The sequence below is a fragment of the Hippopotamus amphibius genome, chromosome 2, assembly GCF_030028045.1.
Source record: "Hippopotamus amphibius kiboko isolate mHipAmp2 chromosome 2, mHipAmp2.hap2, whole genome shotgun sequence".
NCBI lineage: Eukaryota > Metazoa > Chordata > Mammalia > Artiodactyla > Hippopotamidae > Hippopotamus > Hippopotamus amphibius.
In genome coordinates, this window is record NC_080187.1 from 210966041 (window position 1) to 210990122 (window position 24082).

Genomic DNA, 24082 nt, shown 5'->3' on the forward strand with positions numbered 1-24082 from the left:
GGGTCTTAGGAAGAACAGTGTGCTGTGATTCTCAAGACCCGTTTGTGGATGTGTGTGACAAAAATGGGCTGAGGACAAGACACCTCTGTGAGACGTGAGTTACACTCCAAGCCACGTGGAAACAGTGGTCCCCCCCCAGCTCTGTCTCTGACCTGCCATGTGACCTCCAGAAAGTCGTATCTGGTGGCTGCGCCTCGGGTTACTCCTCTCGAAGCATGTATGCCTGGGGTGGACACTTGGTCTGCCCTGGGGTTCCTGAATTTGAATAGGTTTTACCCGGTTCTCTGACTCAAGTCCTGGGGTGTTCAAAGTGAGTGTGCCTCATCTTGAATTAACATCACAGGGGCACAGGGAGAGGCTGGCGGCTGTGCACAAGGAGGAAGCTCCAGCAGCCAGGTGCCACCATTGCCTGGCAATCAAATATTGGAAGATTCCAGAACAATGCATCTAAGTAATTTTACCTTGAAAATATCCCATTGCATTTCCTAGGCAATTCTAAATTGATAGGCCCTCGACTATTGGACGACGAGATGAAAATTCCTTGCCAGGCAGTTTCTCCTTGGACCAAGCTCAGAGAGCACTGAAATAAAGCAAGTGGGTGTTTTATCACCAGAGAGAAGGAAGTCCAGGGACAGGGAAGGGTGAGGCCTCCAGCAACAGCCGGCACAGGGCTCCCAGGCCCTGCTCCATCCCCAAGACACATGGGCTCTAGGCGAGAGCAGCTCCATGGTGTCTTTCAGAAGGGGGTGAATAAATGCCCCGCTTAGCAGCTGGGGAGATAATGAGCCCTGCTCCTGCGGGGGCCGGGGAGGCTGACATCACAGATCACTCAGTGATAGGTGAGCCTCCTTAAAGGCCCTTTTAGCACTGACATATTGATCAAATTATATATAACTACAACGCCATTAAATATTTATGCTTCCAAGGAAGCCTGCTGAATTCTTTATGCCGGGAGGACGTGGAACAAGAAAAGACCCAGCCCTGGCGTGACCCTGAGGATCTGTCTCTCCGGGGGAGGGAAGGGGATGCTGGCTGGGACACTGGCCTGGGACACCAGCCCCTGCGCCCTTCACACAGGGTAAGGATGGCAGCGAGGAGCCAGTATGTCTGTCCTTCCCCAGTGAGGGCAGATGAAAGACAAGGTAGTCTGGGGGCCGAGCTGGGATGTGAGCCTCCCACGTGCTCCCCTGAAAGGAACCCCACCTTCATTTTCTGTGCCCACCAGGAATCTCAGACATTTTCTGCAAAGAGTCTAGGCAGTAAGGGAACTGGGAATGGGGAGGCTGAGTGAGGAAGCGGGGGAGTGGCGTGGGCGGGGGAACAGAGGAAGCATCCAGGTCCCTGACCCTGGAAAGAGCTGGCAATGCAAAGTCCAGAGACCTGCATTCCCGCCCTAGGTGTGTCCTGTGCTAGGACCTCAGCTTCCGTTGCATGAAGGAGGCAGATTTGGGTCCAAGATAATAATAATAGAGCTCTCGAAAATGAATTAGGTGCCATGTGCAAGTAAGTACCGCTGAGGAGCATTCAATGGCAACCGTACAGGGACACAGGGGTGGCCACCACTCCATGGGAGGGACCTGGAGAGATGACAGCCAAGTCCCCCCCTGGCTCTAAGACTCAAGACTTTCATTTCTCAGACTCTCAGTTTCCATCCACTGGGTTTCCTGTTAACAAGATCCAATAATCTTTAAATATTTGTTCACTTTAATTTCTTGGTTCCCAAACACATTAAACTCTGCTTGCCTCCCACCCCCACTCCAGGGAATAGCCCTCAAAGAGCCTGCTTGTGTAGATGGAACAGGGAAAGCCTTTTCAGATTACAGCTTCTCCTAACACTGCCCATTCATCCCAGGCGCCTCAGACTCGCCAACCCCCCCCCCCATCCCTCCCTCCTCTTAGATAACCCCCTGCCCCCCTCCCCCACCTTCCCAGACTCCATTGGCCAACTCTGGCTAGGAGGAAAAATTCTCAATTCATCCCAGTGGGGTTGCCATGGCAACCCCCAGCCACCTAATCCCCCTTGGAACATTATGCAAATCTCCCGTTGCCCCTCAACAGGCTGTAAAAGTCACATTACCCTTGCAAAGGCAGCTCGTTAAATTTTGGGGGTCTCCCTGTAAGGCCAGCACTACGAATGAAGCACTGGCTAGGACTTTTTAAGGACAGGGGCTCTCTGGGAAACCTGTGTGGCCGGAAGGGGAAAATGAGGTGTCAGGGAAGGAGCAGACTGACTGTGGGCAAAAACAGCTCCATTTTACCCACCCACCATCAAGTGCACAACCAAAGAGCAGTGTGTCCCTTCCTTAGATTACAAGGGTCAGAGGGTCCTCTCCTCCCCAGACAAGGATGGCAGGCATGGTGGCATTTCACAGACCATAAAAATCAAGGTCAGTTATTTAGAAACTTGTTTGTATGATCAGCTCCCTCTCAGACTGGCCTCCTCCCAAACCACCAGCACATTCACCATCTCATTTTACAGATGAAGAAAATGAGGCCCAGGGAGGGCCCAGGTGCCCTATGTCACACAGCAAGACAGCGGCTCTAGAGCCAGAATTCCTCCCCTAAGCAAGGGTTCCCAACCAAGGCAGATTTTGCTCCCCCCAGGGACATCTGGCAGTACCTGGAGACATTTTTGGGTGTCACAACCGAAGTGGTGCTACTGGAAACGAGGAGGTAAAGATGAAGGATGCCCAGGACAGCCCCACCACAGAGAATTATCCAGTCCCCAAATGCCAGCGGCGCCCAGGTTGAGAAACCCCAGTCTATGCACTGCTGACGCTCACATTTCACTGAATTCTTAAAAAGCTTTGTCTGAGGACTTCCCGATACTGGAATCAAAGTGCTGACGTACAGATGGGTCTGGGGGTGGGCCAGCGGAAAGACCACAAAAGACCACACCTTGATGCGGCCTCTGGATAAAGATACTTGTCCAAGTGAATCAAGCCTAGTTTCCAGTTCTGAACCCACCCCCGGTCCACCGTGAGAACGCAATCGAGTCAACTTAACCTCTTGAAATGCCAGTGTTCCTACTGTTAGGTGGGGCTCATGGTGTCTGCACTGCAGGGCTGGCATGTGGAGCCAACAAGTTCCAAATGAGAAAGGACTCTGGGAAGTCGTACGGCATCTGCAACATCAAGGAACCAGTCCTCGCTCTCTGAGGCCTTGGCAACTTTGGGGACTGTCCTGTTGTGAGAATCCCTTGTTGAGGTCTCCGCACACACAAGGGAGGTACGGTGTTAAACAGTTAACACGCGTCACCTCACATCGTCCTCAAAGCACTGTCTATAACTGCACAGTCCGATGCACGAAGCCGCCAGCCGTGTGTGGCTAGCTAACATTAATTGAAGTTCAATTTGGAACTCAGTTCCTAGGTCACAGTAGCCACATTCCAAGTGTTCAACAGCCCCATGTGGCTGATGGCTACCATACTGGACAGTAAGGCAGATATTCCCACGACTGCAGAAAGTTCTATCAGGCAGCACCACTCTAATAGGTAGGCATTCTCATCATCCCTGTTACAAATTCAAGCTCGCAGAGGGCAAATGGGCTACCCCAAGGCACACAGCCAGTAGACCCTGATCTAGGACTCAAACCTAAGTTTGTATGACTTCAAAGCCTGTCCCTTAGCCCCCGGGACAGGCCATCTCCCAGCTCCTGGTGCTCTGCACCTAACTTCCCAGGATGCCCCTTTGAGAAACAACTGACTTCCGATGGAGAAACACTGATTGCACTGGCACCTTTGTGAAAACAGAGTTTATCAAAGAGCCACCACCTGGAGGCCTGGGAAGTGCTCCTGCAGCACCAGGGAGGACTGAGAAAGGGGCCTGGTGATGGCGAAGGAGAACCAGGTAGAGGTCCCTTGAGAAGTGGGGTAAGAACCAGATAAAAGGTTAGCGAGAAACCAAAAAAGGCTGAGAAAGAAGACCAAACCCGCACCTTACCACCTTAAGGAGTTCCTGTAGGCCGGGCTCCTGGTGCCACACAAGTGCCCGGTGACACGGAGGCCAGCGTCAAGCCAACAGTGGGAGGACCCTGGCAGGGGCAGGACAGCTCTTTGGGGGCACGGATGCTTCTCCTCACTTCAGGCTGCCTTCATGGAGAGCTGCTTCTCTGGGATACAGTGAGGTCCTGGGAGATGGGGCCGTCAACCTCAATTCCTCCAGAGTTTTGCCCTTGGACTTCTGCTCTTGGGCAAAGCAAGACGAGCACTGGACTGAAGCTCTCTCCACCGGTGAAGGGGCTCCGAGGAAGGGCCCCCTCCTCTTCTCAGAGGAAGCGTTTAAGGAGAGCCTAAAGCCCCACTGACCAATCAGCCCAGGCCGGCTCACTGCCTCCACCTGCCCGATCTCATCGGTACTCTCTTCCCACCAGGCCATTTGGCATCACCTGCAGCTTCTCCCGGGCCCGTGAATCCGACCGACCTCTTCCTGGGCAGGGAGTCTGAGAGTCCCTGTCCCCCGCCCCCACCTCAGCTGGAGGACTGACTCCCATCCCTTGCCCCCCAGTCCACTCCGAACTGCCTTGCTCCTCCCCAGCAGAGATCGCCACGGGTTCACAAAGCACGCCCCTGCCAGGATGCTCAGCTTCAGACCAGGAGCAGGACAGACCTGTTGAGGGCTCTCCCTTGAGAAGTGTTTGGGCACAGTTAGGGGCCCCTCCTCCTCCAACCCTTCCATTACACAGTCCTCATCTATTGGCTGGGTGGTGTAGGAGTCTAAAACCAAAGCCTCTCCAGCCCACCAGGCAGGAAGATTCCCCTCCCCTGCCCCCAAGCTGTAGGACTGGTGGAAAGAACTCTTTCTGTATTTGAGGGAAGATGTAGCCTTCCACTGCAAACTAAAAAGTTCTCATTGGGAATTTGAAAAAAAAAAAAAAGTCAAAGAGCTGTGAACAATGGTTATCAAGGATTTAAAAGGGCAATGAGATAAGGCCCCAACACTTGGAACTCCAGGCCCAAACAGATAGCTAAAGCATGACAAGCATCGTTTACTAATATACCTCCAAGCCATTAACCCTCGCTTCCTGCTACCCAGGTCCGCCTGTAACCCCAATTCAGCATGCTTTCCCCGGCTCTTCCCCACTCCTATCCCCCCACATCTCTGCTTTAACCTCTTTCTGTTCCTCACCCACTTCCTTTCTTCCCCTCTCACACTGAAACTGTCCTGTCATGTGAGACGAGGAAAAACAATGCGTAAACCTATTAAAGACGTTAAAATAGAGGTTTATGACATATTTCTTCCTACAATCACGACTTTCACAGCCACAGGCCTCTCTCAGAAACCTGAGAAAGGCTGGTATCCTCCCCAGAGGGCCCATGATGCTATAGGGGGTCAGGGAGACCCCCCCAAACTGGAACGCAACAGTCCTGGAATCGCCCTGAAAATACACACTGTGCACCTCACACAGGCTCAGGGGGCCTCTGTGAGTACACAATGGTCTCGTCCCTCACAGCACTCAAAGCCAACACGTGGCTCTCCTCCCACCCCAGCCCCAGTTTAGGAGCACAGCCCTGTGGCACCCTGAAGTATACAGGTCATCTTCACACCCCAGGCCTTTCATGCCAGGCTCTGGCGCTTTCCTCCTGGTGTGTGTTTGTCCTGGACCCAAATGCCTGTGAGCTTAGGTTTCTAAGGTGAAAACGTCTAAGCTGCTCTGCAAACAATCAAGGGCTACAGAAATATGAAAGGCTATATTATTACTATCTCTGATATTTGGTAGATCAAAACTTTCACTCTATCCTTGATAAAGGCCTTCTCTTGGGATTATCTGAGGGTGGCAGCAGCTGCCCCGGGACCCCACCTGTGTCACTCACAGGTGGGTGAACGAAATGGGGGTGCCTCTGAGAGGACAGGGCTCCCCTGGCATCTCATCCCCACTCCTGGGAACTTGGTTCCTCCTTCACCCTTCAAAGGACGCAATTGGTCAGGGGAAGTTTTGGGGATAGTGGGTGAAGGGAGCCTCTTCCTAAAAGGCTGTTGCACTTTCAAAGTCATGACGTCAGTGGGGTGAAGGGGACGGAGGTATTTGTTAAGAATCTTCAGGGCTGAGTAACTGGGTCCCCTGGTTAACCTAAGCTGGGATGAACCTCCCCCAAAGAAGGCAAGCCCCTGCCCTACCCATCCTCATGATTTCCAGAGGGGCCTCTGCAGAATGGCCTCCTGGAATATGGTTTGAGGGGCTTAGAGGTCCCTAATCTGACTCCCCAGAGGCTGACTCCTCCCACTCCAGGTGGCCTCTGCCTGCACATCCACGGTGACAAGGTGGCAGCTTGGAGGCCTGCTCACTCCACCCTCACGCTCACTGTGCAACATCCCCAGCAAACAAAAGAACCCAGCATCACTGCCGGGGGAGAACCGCAACTCCCTCGCCACCTCCTCCGGAAGACCCGGGGCAGCGAAGCCATCCCCACCCCCCCACCCCCCCCATGCGCAGTCTGGAGTGGAGGATGTCCCAAACCCTACTTCTGTGGCGGCAGGAAACTCCCCCTTCCCTAAGTTTCTCCTTAGCCTCAACTTGAGAGGGAACATTTATTTTGAAAGGCAAGAGAAAGAAAAGCAAAAGCCAAGGGAGAAAAGCGAAGAGAGAAAGGGAGAGAAAGCATCTTGGCTGTGAGTCTCGGAGAGCATTTGTTGAAAACAAGATATTGTCCCTTTAAGCATATAAAAACAAGGCCCTTGAGCGCGCAGTTCTCACTCTGGTACACAATTATGGGTGCTTTCAGCTGTCTAGCACTACTTCAAGTGCTCTCTTAAACCAGACTGTCAATGGCATGTTGAAAGCTATTTTGCTGGCTGCTATCATTAATAGCAAAGTGGAGAGCTGGGCTGATGAGAATTAAATATGGGGGAGGGGGCGGGTCATAACCAGTCATTACAGAATTACCAATACGAGTGAGAAGCCAATGCCACTTTGGGGAATAAAGTTCAAACCAGCAGATGATGGTGGGGAAGCCAGCTGGGGAGGCCACAGACTGCAGGAAGTGGCCCCCACCCCTGGCCCAGCAGATGGACCCAGGCCAGCCCTGGAGAGCCCCATCTGGGGACGGAGGAGCCACAGAGCGGAGTGTGAGAGCAGAGAGGCCTTGGAGCTGGCCCTGCTGCAACGTGTCACCACCTCGCCTCCCGCTCCAAGTGGAGTCCCCCCTCCCCCGCCCTGTTCCCAAGACTTGTGGACTTGTGGCTGCAGGAACACACCTGGCTGCCTTTCTAAGGGCTGCTGCCACCCCCAGAGGAGCCTCCACTAGTGGCTCCTGCCACATGAACGTGGCCCTCCCTTTAAGATGTGGCTCAAGTAACAGCCCTTTGGTGTCGTCTTCTCTGCCCTGACTCCCCTTTCCCAGGAAGAATGAGCCGTTCTGTCCCTGGGTGCTCCTCCTGTGACACTGGCCCTGTCAGCACTTACCTCACTGCATTGCAATGACTTATTTAGATGCCCGACTGCCCCGCGGAGGGAAGGGTGTCTGTGGAACCAGCCCCAGCTGACACCCAGCACATCCCAGGCCCCAATAACCGTTTTGGGAATCAGTCCAACCCCCTCATTTGAGGGATGAAGAAACTGGATGCTGAGCCATAGGAGGAAGCAGTAGGAAGCCTGCAGAGCTGGTGGCCAGCCCACAACAAGCCCCCCTCTCCTACTCCCAGGGCTCAGGGAATGGGAATTCCACCCTCTGACAGCCCAGGAATTCTGAGCAGAGAAAAAGCAACATGTTTACTGAACACCTATCATGTGCTAAGTGCACGTAGGAGACCTCAGCAGAGGGGCTTCCCTCACAGCTACTGAGGTGTGGGAGCACCTCCTGCATGACATCACAGCAGGGTACCCCACCCAGGTCTGGCCTGGATCACCTTTTTGCCTCTGGCATCCCAGGACTTTGCACAAACAGGATGGAAAACATTTTCCCGAACAGGACGAAAAAGGGAATTCATCCCTTGACTGACTCTCTCCTACAACAAAATGGAAACAAAGGCTGACATAGGCTAGACCCTTCCTGCATGAGGTGGGGAAGGAGGAAGCCACAGACAGAAGGAAGAGCTCTGTGTCCTCCAGGAGCTCCTGGTCCAGCAGGATTCAGGGAGAGTCTTCAATAAGGAGATAGATCTCCACCCCGGACCAGTTTCCTTGATCAGTGGGTAAACACAGGGACCATGTGCCCAACCGCCAGGTCATTTCAATGATCAAATGGATGAGAAGGAAGAGCCAGAAAAGCGCACAGACCCTCACTCTGACAATTCCAACAGCAAGAAATAGGGTCCAGAGAAGGCTGGCATGGGAGGCAGTCTTGGGGGTCTGGGGGACAGCCTCCTCCTAGGTGGACAGGACAGGGTGAAGGGAGCTTTGAGCTTGGTGGACCCCAAAGTGGAGCAAGGCAGGCACCCCCAGGACAGTGTGACAAGAGGAGAGACTGTTCTGTAGAAGAGCGACAAGGCAAGGAAGTCAGAAAATAATCAGGGCGGAGAGGGGTTCCTGGATGCCAGCATTCTGACCAAAATACATGATCCTCTAAGGTCTTTTTTCTTAGCCCGACTCAGATGCCATACAAATAACAGGCACTGTCCTAGTGTGAAGACCCACGTCCCCTTCAACTCGAGCGTCCCACCTGCTCCCCACCAAGACAGACTCGACTCCGGAGCAGGGTTCTGGTAACCTCCCCACCTGCTGGTCCTCTCTGGCTGCCCACACCTTCACAGCGGCCACAGGACTTCAAGATGTTATTCCGCCCAGGCCCCTTTTCATGTAGCTGTGAGGACCCGGAGAGGGGAAGTGACAACTGAAGATGTCCCATCTCCCTCTTCAGGGGGTGTTCATGGCCATACCCATCCTGAGGTGAAAGAGTCACAGGGTTTTATCACTTTACCCTACCTGTGAACCTTACCTCCGGGATTGCTAGTTAGGCACTGTGTTTATTACTAGCGCGTTAAATCATTAGTTGTGCAAATAGCTGGCCGTTCAGGAGAGGACCCTGGGCGGGCAAAGACGATGCAGCTGATATGGTTATACAACCCGAAATGGGGGACTTTGGACTTTGGTGTCGCCAGGTTTGTGGCCTTAGCCTCCTGTGATGGTAACGCAGAAAGAAGCAACAGTAATTAAAGACAGAGAGTGCTACTAGTTAGTAAACGAGCACTCTGCACAGCTTGAGTTTTGCTAAGAGACCTGGGGTCGGGAGGAGAAGTGGCAGCGGCGGCTCCTCTGCTAACACAGGACTGGAGACCTCAGCTCCCCTACCCAGGGCTGTTTCCGCATCTGTAACTTGAAAGGTGTGCAGAGAGGGCCAAAGGGCTCTCCCAGGTAGAACTGAAAGTCAGAGGAAGGATTACGCGGTGAGGGGAAAGTGTGACACTGTCCCCAGATCAAAAGGCCTCCGGCGCTCTTCCAAAACCTCAGCGCTCACCGGCAGGGGCTGAAAAGACAGCTTGCCCCAGCTCCTCAGAGCATCAGTGCCTCAAACCCAACGCGCTACCATTGCTCTGGAGCGCTTGCTTCTACGCTGGCTTCCTGATTTGTGGCTGACACTGGAGAGTGTCAGCCTCTGCGAGAACAAGATGGGAACTGATGAGCTGGCCAGCCATCATCGCCTCCTCAGTCTTGCTGAATCACCCTTGACATCCTGCCTGGAAGGAGAGGCTTGGAGGAGGTGGGTGACCTCTTGAAATCTCGGGCCAGGCCCGTGATTCTGTAATCTCTGCCTTGCCACAATTAAGGAGGGAGGCCGAAAAGGGGAGGAGAAACCATTTACTGCTTCTCTGGGATTTGACAGCTTGGAAAAAGAATGGAGAGGGAGACAGAGAAACAGCCAGGAAAGGAGCCAGCCACAGTGAGTTTAACCTCTCGGTAAAATAAAAACGGGCTGGACGCAGCTCCTCAGCTGCCCTCTGTCAATACTCAGGCCCATCTGGCAGAACCTGAGCTTCCCAACTAATAGGCATCTCCCCCACAGAGCCACAAAGAACGGCTTTTGAAAAAAAAAAATGTGGTGGTGCTGGTAAAAGGGGTGTGTGGGTGTGGAGGTGTGTGAGTGTGTGAGCAGGCCGAGGACTGCCACACTTCCCAAGGTGCTAGCTCTGGAGATCATCTATTATATAAAAGTACAGACAGTCCCCACCCCCACCCCTGAGCTTCAAGATGAAGAACCCAGCCTGTTTGTTCCAGGCAGATGTAATCACACGAACAGTCAAGTCTAGAGGGCAGGACACTGCATGAATAATTCAAGCACTCCAGTCACTTGATTGTGTGTGCAGATAAAACACCAGTCAACCGCTAAACAGGTCAGCTGATAAACTTGTTTGCTCAGGCCTAACCACCATCCGCCAAATGCACCCAAGACCCACACTACAATTAGTGGCCGGTTTTCTTCTGCAGAACCCTTGCACGCCTAGGGAGTGGCCAGCCCCAGGAGGTCAGGGCTGCATTTCTCAGTGCGGGGGTTTCTTCACCTCTTTGCCTGTTTGTTCCTACACAGCCACAGGGTGATTTCATCCAACTCAGAGATTGCCATAAACCGGGCAAAGGCACTGCCCTCAGAGCACAGAACACTCCTGCTGGGAAGTAAGTGGGAGCGCTGAGGCTGGAAAGCAACGTTGCCCGGCAAACAGGGTAAAGTACTCGGTCTGGAAGCTGGAGGCCCAGATTTGAGTCCCAGCTCTGCCCTCCTCGCCTCCCTGAAGCCTCCATTTCCTCGCCTATGAAAAGGGGGCAAAGAATACACATCTATCTGCCTCTGGCAGCTGAGAGGATTAAATGAGACCAGGTCACCAAACCTCAGGCATTCTCTCCCTAAGAACCCAGTCTGGGGACTGGCCAGGAGTCCCAGATGCACACAGCTGCTCCTTGTGCAAACCCCACCACTAACCGCGCTAGGAAGGTGAATAACTCTTCCTGTGTTCAGAGTGTCCCCAGGACTCCAGGAACAGCTTCGCTCCACCAGCCAAGGTGCATTCTTTGTGCCAAAGAAGCAACCACTCGCAGACGTGGGGAACGCCACCCATGCAGACCTCAACATGCAACAACATATTACACCTTAATTACGAAGCTTTCGGAAGAACGGCTGCTATAAATTTTAAACCTGAGTGCAATTACCCTCTTTAAACACACCCAAGATACCAAGCGCTGAGGACAAAAAAGGAGGGGGTGGAGAAAGGGAGGAGGTGGCATCTTGCATAACAGCCCAAGGTCCTCGAACACCTGGGACCCTGGGACCCCGGTTCCACTTCACACATTCTTATTGGACCAATCAAACCCAGTCAGTTCCACCTAAAGTTGGGCAGTCTCTAGCCCAGACTCCCGAGGAGAAACATCTTCACTCACAAAGTGGTGTCTGTTTATGATTCCTGTGGGTAAGAAGTAAAAACCTGGTAGTCTTCACGTGCCTCCCTAAGGAGCTAACTCCTGACTGCCTCCCCGGATTCCTCAACAAACTCAGGCCCCTTTCTCTGGCCGTGCTCCACCCAACACTGGCAGCAGGGGAAAGGAAACTAGGTCCCAAAGGCTCTCTGCGAAGCCACTGGAGCTGGCGGGCAGGAATCTACGAGCATTCCAGAGGTCACCTGCCCTTCTCACCTGCCCTGGGTCCTGCCCCCTTAAAGAGCAAAATTTGAACCTTGTAAACCACTGTTCATTTAAAGCAGAAAATCCATTCAAGTCACGGTCACCAAAGGCTCGCATGAGTCAACAGTCTTCTGAGATTTCAAGAACACCAACTGTTAAAAAGAACAAGCGGCCCGCACCATTTCTCCGTGCCAAGTCAACACTAATCGCTGGCCAAGCCAAATTACAGGCAGCCTCTCCTTGGAACACAAATACACAAACAGGCCTCTCCCACAGCCCAGCCCAGCACCCAGGACGAGTTACCCATATGCACCGAGATAAAGGTGTTTGTATTCGCCTGGTTTGAGGTATACTGTTATTAGAAGAGTGACAATACGGGGTAGTTTACATATCCATCACGCACCACCACACTAGCTAAACTGGTTTGACTTCAGGATTTCAAAGCTGAGCTCAACCCCCAGCCATCTCAAAAGTCCTGGCTAGGCTGCCCCAGGCTTGTTACTTCACCTCTGGGCTTCATCTTCCTTCTCTGAAAACTGGGAAGGACTGTGGCCGCCTTCTCGTTAAGGTGCAGACGAGAAAGCTGCCTCATGTACACTGGGTTGTATTTTATTCTGGCTTTATATTTTTAAGCGGTTGGTGGTTTGTTCCCTTAAATTTTGACATCTCAGCCTGGCTTTTTAAGACTCTTGAAGTTTAATCTTATCAAGGCAGAACATCACATTTTTGTGCGCGTACACACACACACACACACACCTCTTCCTGCCTTTCCTCTTGAAAATTTTACATTAAAACAAGATAAAAGCAGCTAGCCCCCTCTGGGTTTCAGGAGTTTGTAAAGCAGACTCTGAAGGGACCACTTTCCTCTTGCTCCTTCCTCCTCCACCAAGATCCAAGACCAGGACAAATGTCACCAGCTCGGAAGCTAAAAGCTCAACATGTCCAAAAAAATCAGCCAAGCCCCAAACCCTGCGTGTCAAGGGCTGGATCTGTTCACCCTTCCAGGAGGAGGAGGAACAGAAGAACTAGGCTCACTTTCAAGCAGGAGGGGCCATTTAAAAAAATCTGTGTATGAGTTGAGATTTTTTTAAATTAGATATATACGTTACAGCACTTACCTGCTTGTGCATTTCAATGTTCAAGCCATAGGACATCTCGTAGTACTAAAAGTAAAAAGAACTGCTGTTAACACAACACTGAAGTCTGTTCATGTTCCAGAATCAGCTTTGGGGAAGGTTTGGGCCAAATGGTACTTTTATGATACATCCGCTGAAGACGTTTAAGTCAAACCTCAAAGCCAGCTATAAAGAGGCTGAAGAGCTGAGCATGGGCTCACGAGTGTTGTTCCCATCTCAACAGAACATCCTAAGTGCAATAGTATAAGAAGAGCTGGGCCTTACCAGCCCAGCCTGTGCCATATATCCTGTTTACACAGCGTTCGGGTTCAACAGGGAATCGTGTGTACACTGGGACACTCTTGTCCTCTGAGAGTTATTTAGCAATGTGTCGAAGGCCTCTTATGTGGAAAGCAGTGCCGGGACCCTTGCTTAAGGACCTGCCGTGCCCTCCTCACCAACAGAAGATTTAAACTTGCTGGAAGAGACACTAGGAAAAGGGGGGACCGTCTACGCTGAGTGGGCAGTGGAGGCAAAAGCTCCTCCACTCTCAGAACGCCTCCCTTGTCCCCGGGGGAAGACGAGCGGTAGGCGGAGGGGCCTTATGTTCTACTCTGGCTAGATCCCAGGGCTGCAGAGCAGAGTTTCCAAACACTCCCAGGAGGTCTCTAGGAGAGATTTTTATCCAACCCTGACGTGGGCTGATTCCATCCTATCTTACTAGCCAAGACAGGGCAACCAGCCTTCTGGGAGACCTTCAAAACGCAAATTAAAGGGGCACAAAGGTAGTGTAGTGCACCAGTGCCTGGCCGTGGAGTTTGGTTTTCTCTTTCTGCCCCAGCTCTCACCCACCCTCCTCCCAGTGGCCCGGGCTAACGGTGGCTGGTGAAGGGTCGGAGGGCACACTCGGATTACACCCACTCCCGGGGCTGCCCTGCGGAAGCCGGGCAGGGGACCCGGCTCCCGGCTCCCCAGGCCCACTCTGCCCCGGCCCCGACCCCCTCTCACCATCACATAATGGCGCTGCATCTCCGTCTTCTCGTTCGCCAGCTTGTCGTACTCCACTTTGAGGCTGCGAGGGCAGGAGGAGCCGGCTCAGGCCTGGCGCCTGCACAGCCTCCTCCGAGGCCGCAACCCCAGGGCGTCTGGGAGCCACTCTGCCACTTTCCTGACGCCCTCCCCCCCGGGGTACCCCCTCACCCCGCAGCCTCGGGCAGAAGGAGGACTTGGGTCCCCGACACACGGAGGGGCGCGTGAAGCAACTGGAAACTTCCCGCGGCCGGGCGCGTGGACTTGGCCGGGCCGCGCGGGAGGGCAGGCCCCTGACGCCGGCTCTCGACCCCCAGGAAGCGCGAGCGAGCCGGCTCACCCCCGGGGCGGCGCGGGGAGCCGGGAGGCTGCCGGCAGCAAAGGGTTAAGGCGCCGCGCTCCGAAAGGGGAAACAAAAGGAGGAGGCCCGGGCGTCCCCGCGGCCCCGGGGTCGGGAGCCCGCTCTGCCCCCGCGGGAGGGTGGCCGGAGCCGCGGCGGGGCCGCCCCCGCCCCGTCAGCCGCGAGGCGGCCCCCACCGGCCTTACCTGTGGTATTGAGCTTGCAGGAACTGGAATTCGTCTTTGATCCTGTCACAAGACTCAGCCACCGTGAATTTAAATCCCGGCTGCCCGGGCTGATGGGGAGCCTGAAGCCGGCGAGCACAAGACAGGGGAGGGGCGGGGGAGTCAGACCCGGCTCCAAGCCGCCCAGGCTCCTCCGCTGCTTTCCCCGGTCTCCCCCACCCCCCCGCCCCCTCCCCACACGCAGCCCAGAACCTTCCCAGCAAGTTTCTCAGCTCCCCGACGGGGAGGGGGGCGCCCCAATCTCTCCCTATTGGCCGCGGGGCTCCCATCCCTTTCACGAAGGGGCTCCCATTACCAAGTAAGACGGGGGCGGGGGAGACACACCGAGTGAGTTGGGAGACTTAGGCGAGGGGGCGGGGGACGGCGTGAAAACAAACAGTTCCCCAGCAACACGGGCAGCCCCCCACGCCATCGGGGCGGAATTAACCTCCGCTCTCAACGGCGCCCCCCCATCCCCATCCCCTTTGTGTGAGCGCGCGCGCGCGCGCACACACGCACACACACACCATAAAGGTAGCAACAAGCAAAATGGAGGTGCCAGATAAACTGCCTCGTTTACCCTGCCATGATAGATGCTGAAATAAACCGAGTTGCAATTACTCACCGGATGTCTGCCTTGCGGATACATGGCAGGGAGGGGTCGTGATTCCGAGAGCGTGGAAGCGCCGAGAGCCCGGGCCGGGGAGGTGCGGGGGAGGGGGGAGCCAAGCCCGAGCGGGGGGCGGCCGGGAAACCGAGAGCTCGCCCCCGGCCCCCCCAGCCCGCTCTCGCACCGAAATCCCAGAGTCGAGCGCCCGCCCCAAGCGGAGACAAAGAGCCGCGGAGCGGGCGGCAAAGTCGTCGGCGGGCGCCGAGGCCGGGCGGCGGGCGCGGGCTTTGTGCACCTAGGGCTCGGCGGGCTGCGGCCGGCCGCCTTCGCCCGGCTGCGTGGAGCGCGTCAGAGCCGGGGACCGCGCGGACATCGTCGTCTCCCCGGCGGGTCCGGCGCGGGGTCCCGAGGTCGGGGGGCCCCTCCTGGGGCGAGCGCGGGCGCCCTCCGGTTCACTCAGCGCGTCGCGCCGGCAGGGGGGCGCGCCGGGGCAGCCCCAGCATCCGGGGCGCGCGGGGCCGATCCCAGGGGCGGCTCTCGGCGAGAAGAGGAAGGAGGCAGGCACCGAGGTGGCGGCTTGGGGCCGCAGGAGCGCCGGAGGGTGAGGGCAGGAGCCCGGCGCGGGCGCTTCGACGCCCCCCCTCGGAGAGGAGAGCCTGCTGTTCCGTCTGCTACTGCCGCCGCCGCCGCTGCAAGCCCTTCCCAGGGCCGAGGAGGAAACTCCGGGCTCAGTAGGTGGGCATCAACCGCCCAGGCATCCTAACTCCAGCAGACACAGGAAGCCGCCGCAAAGGGGTCCTCGCTGCTCCCAGCTCGAGCGTCCGAGTCCCCGGCGAGGAGCGCTCGGTGCCGCCACCACCGCCTCAGAGCGCGCAGGCAGGAGAGCGCTGGAGGGGAGACGCAGCCCGGGACCGGGGAGCTCTGCGGCTTCCTTCCTTCCCCTCGGCCCGGTTCTCCTCTCCGCGCCCCAACAACTCCCCCCACCCCCAGCACACACCCAACACACACACACACACACACACGCACACACACCAGAAAGAGTGCCCCGGACCTGCGGATACCACACACAGACAGACGAGGGGGACGAGCACGAGGTCTGAACTGCCGCGAGAGCAGTTCCAAATAGGGACTGAAAAGTAACAAAATAATGTGGCAGCTTCGCCCGGCGCTGGCCAATGGGAGCTCGCGGCCCCCACGTGGGGCTGCCGGACTCGGCCTGCGACTGGGCGCCGCCCGGCGCGACGTCACAATGCCCTCTTGTGTCTAAAACTATGCATAAAAAGTAGCAATCAGGCCCTACCCGCTGGTGACTTTCGCATGGGAGTGAAAAACAGCGCTCCTCAGATCAGGAATTAACCGAAAGACATATAATAAATAGATATATATGATAGTCCTGGGCTGCTAGGGTTTTTTTTTCCTCTCCTCTCTCTTTTTTTTCCCACGACCTGCTAGCAAATAATTATTTTGGCGGGAGAGGGGGGGAAAGGGAAGACACAGGAACAACAAAAGAAAAAAAGACAAGCTGTACAGTCCTCAAAACCTGTGGCTGGTAGTAATGTATCAGTTTATTCTGCAGTGGCGGCGAACGATTCCTCCCTCTAATCTCATTAGGTCGGCAAAGCAGCCCAATTAGATACTATAAAACAAACAGAATCATTGTCACTTTAATGTTTTCACTTCACAAGATTTAGGACCGATAAAATGGTGGCTCCCAAAGTTGCCTCGCACCTTAAAAAATTTGCTCAGAACTGAGGGTGTCCCTTTCTTTACCCTTTCTCCTGCCCCCCCCAACCCCCCAGCTTCTCTTTGTTCATTTGTCCTTTTCAGCAAGCCAAATAAACAGCGTCTTTGATGTGCGGCGACTGCCCGCGAGAAGTCGGAGGAACTCCTGCTCGGCGGGCAGTGCGGACGGAAGGGCCCGACCGCCTGCGGACACCCTGCTCTGTCGTCGCTGTCCCCGCGCGGGGCTCCTTCCCGGCGCAGACGGCTACGCCCTCCGCCGCAGCTGCTCAACTGAGCGCCGGGGCCAGGGAAACCGAGTCGGGAATGCTGCGGCGCCTCGGCCCCGCCGCGGCCCGGGAGCTCCGAGTTCCGACCCGGTTTGCTCAGCCTGTCCCCGGCAGGGTCACCGCGACGGCGGAAGCCCGCGGAGGGGCGCGTGTGCGAGCCCGTGGGCGCCTCGGCCGCCAGCCTGGACGCCCGGCGAGGCGCAGACGCACACCCGCCCCCGCAGCCGCGCCTCCGGGACTCCCCGCGCGGTCCCACAGGCCACTCGACTCCGGGGGCCAGTTCGCCCGCAAACCGATCGCCTCCGTCGCCTACGCTCGGCGTTACGTCAGGGCAGACGGGCCGGGGGGACGCGGCCCTGGAGCGGCGGGGGAGCTGCAGGGGCCGCGCCCCAGAGCCCAAGGGCACCACCTCAGGTGGGCCCCCGGGCCCCCCCGCCAAGCATCTCCGCGAACCCGCACGCACCGCGGGGCCGCCGGTGGGCCCCGGGTCTATATTTTCCCCTCATTAGGAGCTGGAGTTCGCTTTTGCATCTTAATGAGGAGCGGAGAGCAAGCGGGCGCTCGGAGGCCGGTGCGCTGGGAGTTACACGTGAGCGCCCGCCTCGGAGTGGAACCTCCCCGCGTCCGCTCCGGCCGCCAGCCGCGAACCGCGCTCCTCTCTTCATTTATTTATTTTCCTAAATAAAAACATAAATCGTGTGCGGCACGCACCGAAGAGGGGGGGTTGGGAGAAGCCCGGCTCGACAGATGCGAGCATCTGGCCGCAGCATTCATTAGACACAAAATGGCTCCTCTTTGGAGCTTCCTTTCCCCCTCCCCCTTCTCTGCCCTCCCCCTTACGTCACGGGTGGGCGCACCCGCCTCCCACCCGCCCCGCCCCACCCCGCCCCTTTCTCGCCCCTGCTCCCACGTGGGGACCGCCGACCCCGCCCCCGAGCAAGGCCCGGAAGACCAATCAGAGACGGCTGATGGGACTCTCCGTTACTGATTGGTCAAACTGCCGAGCGCTGTCAGTCCGCGACCAAGGCTGTCAGTCAAAACCACGCGGGGTGGGGGAGCGCTGACAAATGCCGAGGCTTCTGAGCCTCCCGCTTGCAAATAGTGCTTGGAATGGCTGCTTAATTAGCTTTGAATGGCTTTTCCTTCCAGCTCAAACAATCTGTCACTACCATGTGGTATAAAGGAGCCATGCATAAAAAAGTAAGCAGAGGCTAAATATCAATTTGATTTTGTGTATCAAAGGAATATTTTATTTTTCTCCCTAGTAATGAAACGTATCAATTTAAATAATAAAAGGTAAAAACACACACACACAAACCAAAAAAAAAAAAAAAAAAAAAGAAAGAAAAAAAGAAAAGAGAAAAAGAAAGAAAAAAGGAAAAAGCCAAACTCCACGGTTCTCCGACTCCTGTGCAAGCCTGAAACAGGTAATTTCTACAGCCCACGTTCAGGAGAAAGCCTGAAGATTCCCCCCTCCCCCCACTTTTAAACTTGCATTAAGTGCTCTGTTGTCGTCCAGAAGTCTAGAAGGAGTGATGGGGGAGGGGTGGCCCGTAAAAGGGGAGGTGGAGGCGGGGAAAGGGGCAAACTTTAAAGGCAGCTCTTTGAAGCTGCTAATCAAAGTGGTGGGGGGGTTAAGACCCCATAAACTGGGGATCCCGCAGCAGGTCTCGATTTGGGAGCTGAAAGGAGTGGGGGCGGGAGAGCGGGTGTGCGTCTCGCCCGGATTTATTGAACACAATGCCTTCAAGATGCCTGGGACGCGGCGCCTGGTCCGGCCTTCCCTCTCTGCGTTCTCACTTGAGCCTGGCTCCGACGGCGCCCGCCCGCAGTCGGCCAGCGAGCCCCGCCGCCAGGTCGGGTCTACGCGGACCGTGGCCAGAAGGGCTGCCTCGGGTTTGGCGTCGCCTGCCTCGACGTCCGCTCTCCTGGGGACCCCACGAGTCAGGGCGCCCCTGCAGGGCAGACCCATGTTCACCTGCGAGCCCCAGCGCCAGGGGCTTTGTAAGGAGTCGCGTCCTCTGCAGGGCCCGACTGGACGACCCCGCCACCCCGTCCGAAATGATAATGGTGCCAAAGCGCTTTCTCGGTACAAGGCGAGAACTCCCTTCATCCTCACTTCACCCCCGGAAGGAAGCGCCCTGGCTGGTAGCCCCATTTTATAGAGTAAAAAAGAGAAGCCGAGAAAGCTCAGTAATTTGCCCCAAGCTGGGCAGAGGTGTCAGGATTCGAGTCTAGGGTAACTGGCTCAACAGCCAATTTCAGCGCCCCCTTTGCTACCGCGAGTTGGATCCGTGCGGGCATTTGCTAAAGGAAAGGCATTAATTCATTCATATTCCTTCTCTCATTCATTCTGAGGGTCTGGCGCTGAGGTCACAGGCCCTGCTCCCCAGCGCCTGGCTTCCACTCGCTCTGCACCCAGTATCACTCCCAGCTCTGCTGGGCTGTCTGGGCCTCGAGCAGGAAGAGGAGCCCAGAGGTAAACAACCCGGCCAGCACCCCTTTCAGCTCGCCACTGCTCTACCCCCCACCTTGCCACCCCACAAATTAGGAAAAACAAGGAGACAAATAATTTTTTTATGCTCGGGAAAGAAAAGAAAAAACATGTATACAACACCCCGTCCAAAGCGCTTGACAATTATTTTTAAAGAAGGAGGGGAGTGGAGAGAGAGAGTTCAAACGTCTGTCTCCAGTTCTAATTGGAAACGTTTCAACTGTTTATGTTACAAGAAGTGTCAGGGTCATTTGCTACCGGAGAGCTGACTTTTCATTGGCTGCTTAATTGAGTACCTTGGAGTCCACCCCACGTGGGAGAGGCGCGCGCGCGCGCGCGCGCGCGCGCGCGCACACACACACACACACACACACACACACACACACACACACACACACACACACACACGTCACCCGGTGAGATAGAAAGCCTGGCCTGGATTTGCAGAGTGGAGGTTCTTCAGCCCCTCATTTGGGGTGCCTGGTGGTTGGTGGGCAGCTGTTGGCCAGCTCCAAGAACTGCTTTTCTGTTTTTTAAAAAATAATTGTCAGTTTAAATAGACTGTTAATATATGTTTTCTCCCTTTCCCAGGAATCAAAGGGTCTGACTCAGGGTCAGCCACCAGGCTGTGGCCTCCTTTTTGAGGAAGAGCTCAGTACCTTGGGTGGGTTTCAGATCGCTTCCTGTCATCCCTTCCCCCACAGCCTCCACTGGCTTTGATTTTCTAAAGATCTGTCTTTGGGACTGCCCAAAGGAAAGAGCAATCTTGCTCCCCACTCTCCCCTTTGGCTGATTCTGTAAGGCACCTCTGATGGTTGGCCCTTGACTCCATTGCTAGGGCAGTCCTGTCCCCCCACCTTCACCACCCCTACCCCGCAGTCATCCCCAGCCTTCTTCCGTAAGTGAGCACCTCACCGCAGAGCAAAAGGAAAGGGAATTTTTATTTATTTAACAAACTCTTACATAGTGCTTAACTCTGTCCCAGACACTGTTCTAAGCACTTGACAAATATTAACACACTTAATCCTCTCACAGTGAATGACGTGGGTACTACCAGTATCACCCCCATTTTACAGAGGGGGCAATTGACATGCAGTGGTACAATGACTTGCCCAAAGTCACTTCAGTGGCTGGTGGATTCGAACCCAGGCAATGTGGCTCCGGAGTCTTCACCATCACACTCCACTGTCTGTGCAAGCTTGGCTTTCCTGGGAAAGCAGATCAGGGCTGCAGGACAGATCACAAGAAACTGGAGGGCCCCAGGAAGTCCCAGAGGGAGCTCATCGTGCAACCACCTCATTTCAGGGAAGGGAACTGATTTCTGAGAGTCAGGGGACTTCCCAGGGTCTGCCTACCCCTCTTCCAACTATCTGGCTGGTCCCAGCTATGTGACCTTGGGGGACGTATTTAATCTTGCTAAGCCTCCATTTCCTCATCTGTGAAGTGGAGATAACAATCCTGTCCACCCCGGAGGACTGTTTCGAGGATCGATGGAGATAATGCATGCAATGTACTTAGTACAGAACCTGGCACATTTAGTGATCAATAACAGTTAGCTCTGTTGGCCATGGTGATGACGCAGAACCATGGCGTGATTCAACGCCTTGCACATTTTCTGGTGCCTGCGGAGATGAGGGTCTAATGTCCCAGCCCTTGCGGGGACTAGTCCAGGCAGTAGCCAAGCCCAGGTGGGAACGCCCAGCTCGCTGAAGCCCCTCCTGAGGTCATTGGGCCTTCCCTTGCCTCTCTGGAATTCCCATTCTTTATCATGGTCCTCTGATGACCTTGGACATCCCTACTGCTCAAGGCCCCTTGAGGTGTGTGTGGGAGGGGGAGGACGGAAGGGAAGGGGCAGTTCAAAGCTAAGCCTTGGAGGGCTTGGAGGGGTGGCGGGTTCTGGAGGCAGAGAAATCCGACTAAACAGCAGTGGAGTCCATAGCATTTCTGAGAAGACAAGCCATAACAGTGAAGTATATGAGTATCAAGTTGTCTGTCTCTGAAGGAGAACAGGAGTTGTGAAGGAGGGTTCTCGGAGGGCTCTGGAAGGGTGGAGCTTGAGCTCAGCCCAGAAGGATGGACAGAAGTTCCAGTGGGTAAAGGGGACCAGGATGAACAAATACTTCTAGGGAAGTATTGCCACTAGGGAAGGTGCTTTGGCTCCCTTCCCTAGGACCCCTGCCCTCATCTCCAGTTCTATTTCAGGCTCCAGTGAAATCTGTCCCTAAAGTCTCCTAAGGTCAGGAGAGAGGAATCCACTCATTAGTACTGTATGGCAGCCCCAGCCTAGGCATCAGGAGGCCTGAGATCTGCAAGATCCTGGGCAAGACCCTGAAACTCTCAGTCTCAGTTTCCAGATCTGTAGAATGGGAATAGTGACACTTGATTGCTTACCTGTCAAGAATTCACAGAAAGCCTACTCTGTGTAAGACCTTTTGGGAGGTGCCAAAATCTAAAGGAAGCCTTCGCCTTTGGAACATACATAAGGCCGTACAGCCCTTCATTCCAGGCTGTATGTAGGCCTTAAGAGCTAAATAGTCTATGCAGGGAAGCAGTATTGGGTAGAAGGGTGGGGGAAGCTGCCTGTAGAGGGTGGCCCTCGGTGTGGCTAAGTGGAGAGGAAGGGGGAGAGTTCCGGACAGGGGTTAAGGTGCCCAGTCAGGACATTCTAGAGAACGCTGGGGCTGGTTTCTTGCTTGGTGGCCCAACTGGCAGAGGAGGCCACCACCTTTCTGGAAAGCTAAGGAAGCCAGGCAATAATTTAATGAGCCCTTCATGTCCACCTGGGACTCTGGGCAGGGTAGGCATGGAATGTGTTTGTTCACCTGTCTTTAGCAGAAGCATAAGACTGGAAACATTCTCCCAGCATTCCATCCAAAGCCGAGCTCAGCTCGACCGCATCCCGCTGTTCCCAAGGCACACTTTGCTGACCTCCATTGACTGAGGGCGCAGGGTTTCTATGCCTCATGCCGGAACCGGGTAAATATTTATCGAAGTGATTGGGCGTCCTAATTAAGAGATTTGTGCCGTTTCTTTCTTTCCTTTTTAAGGATTCAAAGGGGAGGCTTAGGAGATTAAGAAATATTTTGCTGGTATTAATGCAGCCAACTTCACAAGGGTGAGGCCCCTGCCGCAGGAATTATCCAGGCCAGCAGAGGGGAGTGCTCTGGGTCAGGCTGGATGATTCAGGGGGGTGGGGGGCTGGGGGACTGTCACCAGGCCCGCCTGGTCTTTGATGGTGGGTGCGGGTGGGGGAGGAGAGAGGAGAGGGTCTGTATTTGCCTTCCAGCTATGATTTTCACTTCCAGATCTGCTCTCAGCTTTATATCCTTTTAGTAAATGAATTGATAAAAGTGTGTTTGGCACATACAGGCAATAAGAGTTTATCCAGTGTATTCATGTGTACTAGTGGTTCTCAACCAGGAGGGATTTTGCTCCCAAGAGGACGTTGGCAATATCTGGGGACGTTTTTCGCTTGTCAAAATTCAGGGTCGTGGTGCTACTGGCAACGAGGGAGCACAGGCCAAGCGTGCCTCTCAGCATCCCACAGTGCACAGAACAGCCCCCTCAGCAAAGAATGATTCCGTCCCTGGTGCCCATAGCACTGAGGTCAAGGAGCCCTGACAAACCTGTCTCACCTAACCTTAGCAAGCAGGGGAGCTCTCTCTGCTTCTATTTTGCAGGTGAGCAAACCAAGATTCAAAAAGGCAGGTACCACGTGTGTAGGACGTGAAGAAGCAGTTGTTGAACTCAGACCCTCTATCTTCAAACACTGGACCAACGTCTTTAGACCCCTTTTCTTCTCTTTTCTCTATTCTCAGTGCTTTCTCTACCAGAAAGTAGTTAGAACCAACGGGCTCTGGCATCCTCCCTTGTGTAGAGTTTAAGCCATTTTAAAGGTTGCCCTACAAATTAGCAATTATGTAGTCGTTCAAATAAAGTCTCTATGAAGGGCTGGCTCTAGACAAGGTCCTGGGATTTCCTGGTAGTTCCTCCAAGTGGGGACATTAAGCCTGGCCCCTCTGGGCATCTGTGTTACACTGGGAAATAGTCAGAAAAGTAGCTGTTGGCCCAGCTCTGAAAGACATCCAGGTGGAAGGCTAGATAGAATGAGGTTGTGTGGAGCTTGGTGGGGGAAGGGTGGCCCAGGAATGGCGTAGGTACACTTTGCCTTCTTTGGAGGTGCCCTTGGAGGAGGGAGTCTGGGGCAACCTGAGAAGGGTGGGCTGGGGCAGGCTGGGGTGCAGAGGGAAGAGGGTGATGGAGACTCTGAAGGTCCAGGCTGCAGGTGGACCTGGAATTCTGGGAACAGGGAGAGATGGGAGCAGGAGAAGAGGGAGGGGGCCTCTGACGTAAGAGAGAAAGAAATAAAGCAGACTGGCCATGTCAGATTTTGATGTTGGAGTAGAAATGCAAAAAAGACTCATTCTGAAAGTCTGGGGGACCAACTTATTGTTTGACCACTAACCCACTGCAGAACATCTGCAGAAGGAGGCCAGGTACAAACAAAACCAAAGCTGTATTTTCAGCTTACAGCACCGACACATCTATGGACTCATGGGCAAGATACAACATATAGAGCAGGGAAATAGCCCCATTAGATAGATGAAGAAACTGAGGACGAAAGAGAGAAAATGGTCTGTCCGCCACCACACAAGTTGATAACAGTGAGTTTGACCAGAATGAGGCCTTCTGACATTGGAATAAACCAGTCAGGTTT

General features: G+C 54.8%; 2 protein-coding genes and 1 pseudogene across 8 annotated transcripts in view; 1 reads left to right on the forward strand and 2 right to left on the reverse strand.

The window, feature by feature from the left end:
- Positions 1–15979, reverse strand: part of TLE3 (TLE family member 3, transcriptional corepressor) — a 47800-nt gene extending 31821 nt beyond the window's left edge. For all 7 annotated transcript variants that reach the window (XM_057723111.1, XM_057723110.1, XM_057723108.1 and 4 more), the window contains exons 1-4: positions 14878–15979; positions 14235–14335; positions 13668–13731; positions 12663–12707 (exon numbers count right to left, since the gene is read on the reverse strand). In XM_057723111.1, the coding sequence (XP_057579094.1) occupies positions 12663–12707; positions 13668–13731; positions 14235–14335; positions 14878–14901 (234 nt within the window). In that variant the 5' untranslated portion in view covers positions 14902–15979. The remainder of the gene's footprint in view (positions 1–12662; positions 12708–13667; positions 13732–14234; positions 14336–14877) is intronic.
- LOC130844706 (collagen alpha-1(I) chain-like) lies at positions 15726–18843 on the reverse strand. Its single transcript, XM_057720801.1, has 4 exons — positions 18672–18843; positions 16591–17372; positions 16391–16498; positions 15726–15749 (listed from the first exon to the last, which is right to left on the reverse strand). Exons 1-4 carry the CDS (start codon positions 18841–18843, stop codon positions 15726–15728), a joined length of 1086 nt encoding a protein of 361 aa, XP_057576784.1.
- The window catches only part of LOC130844707 (ras-related C3 botulinum toxin substrate 1-like), a 118448-nt pseudogene continuing 113207 nt past the window's right edge, over positions 18842–24082 (forward strand).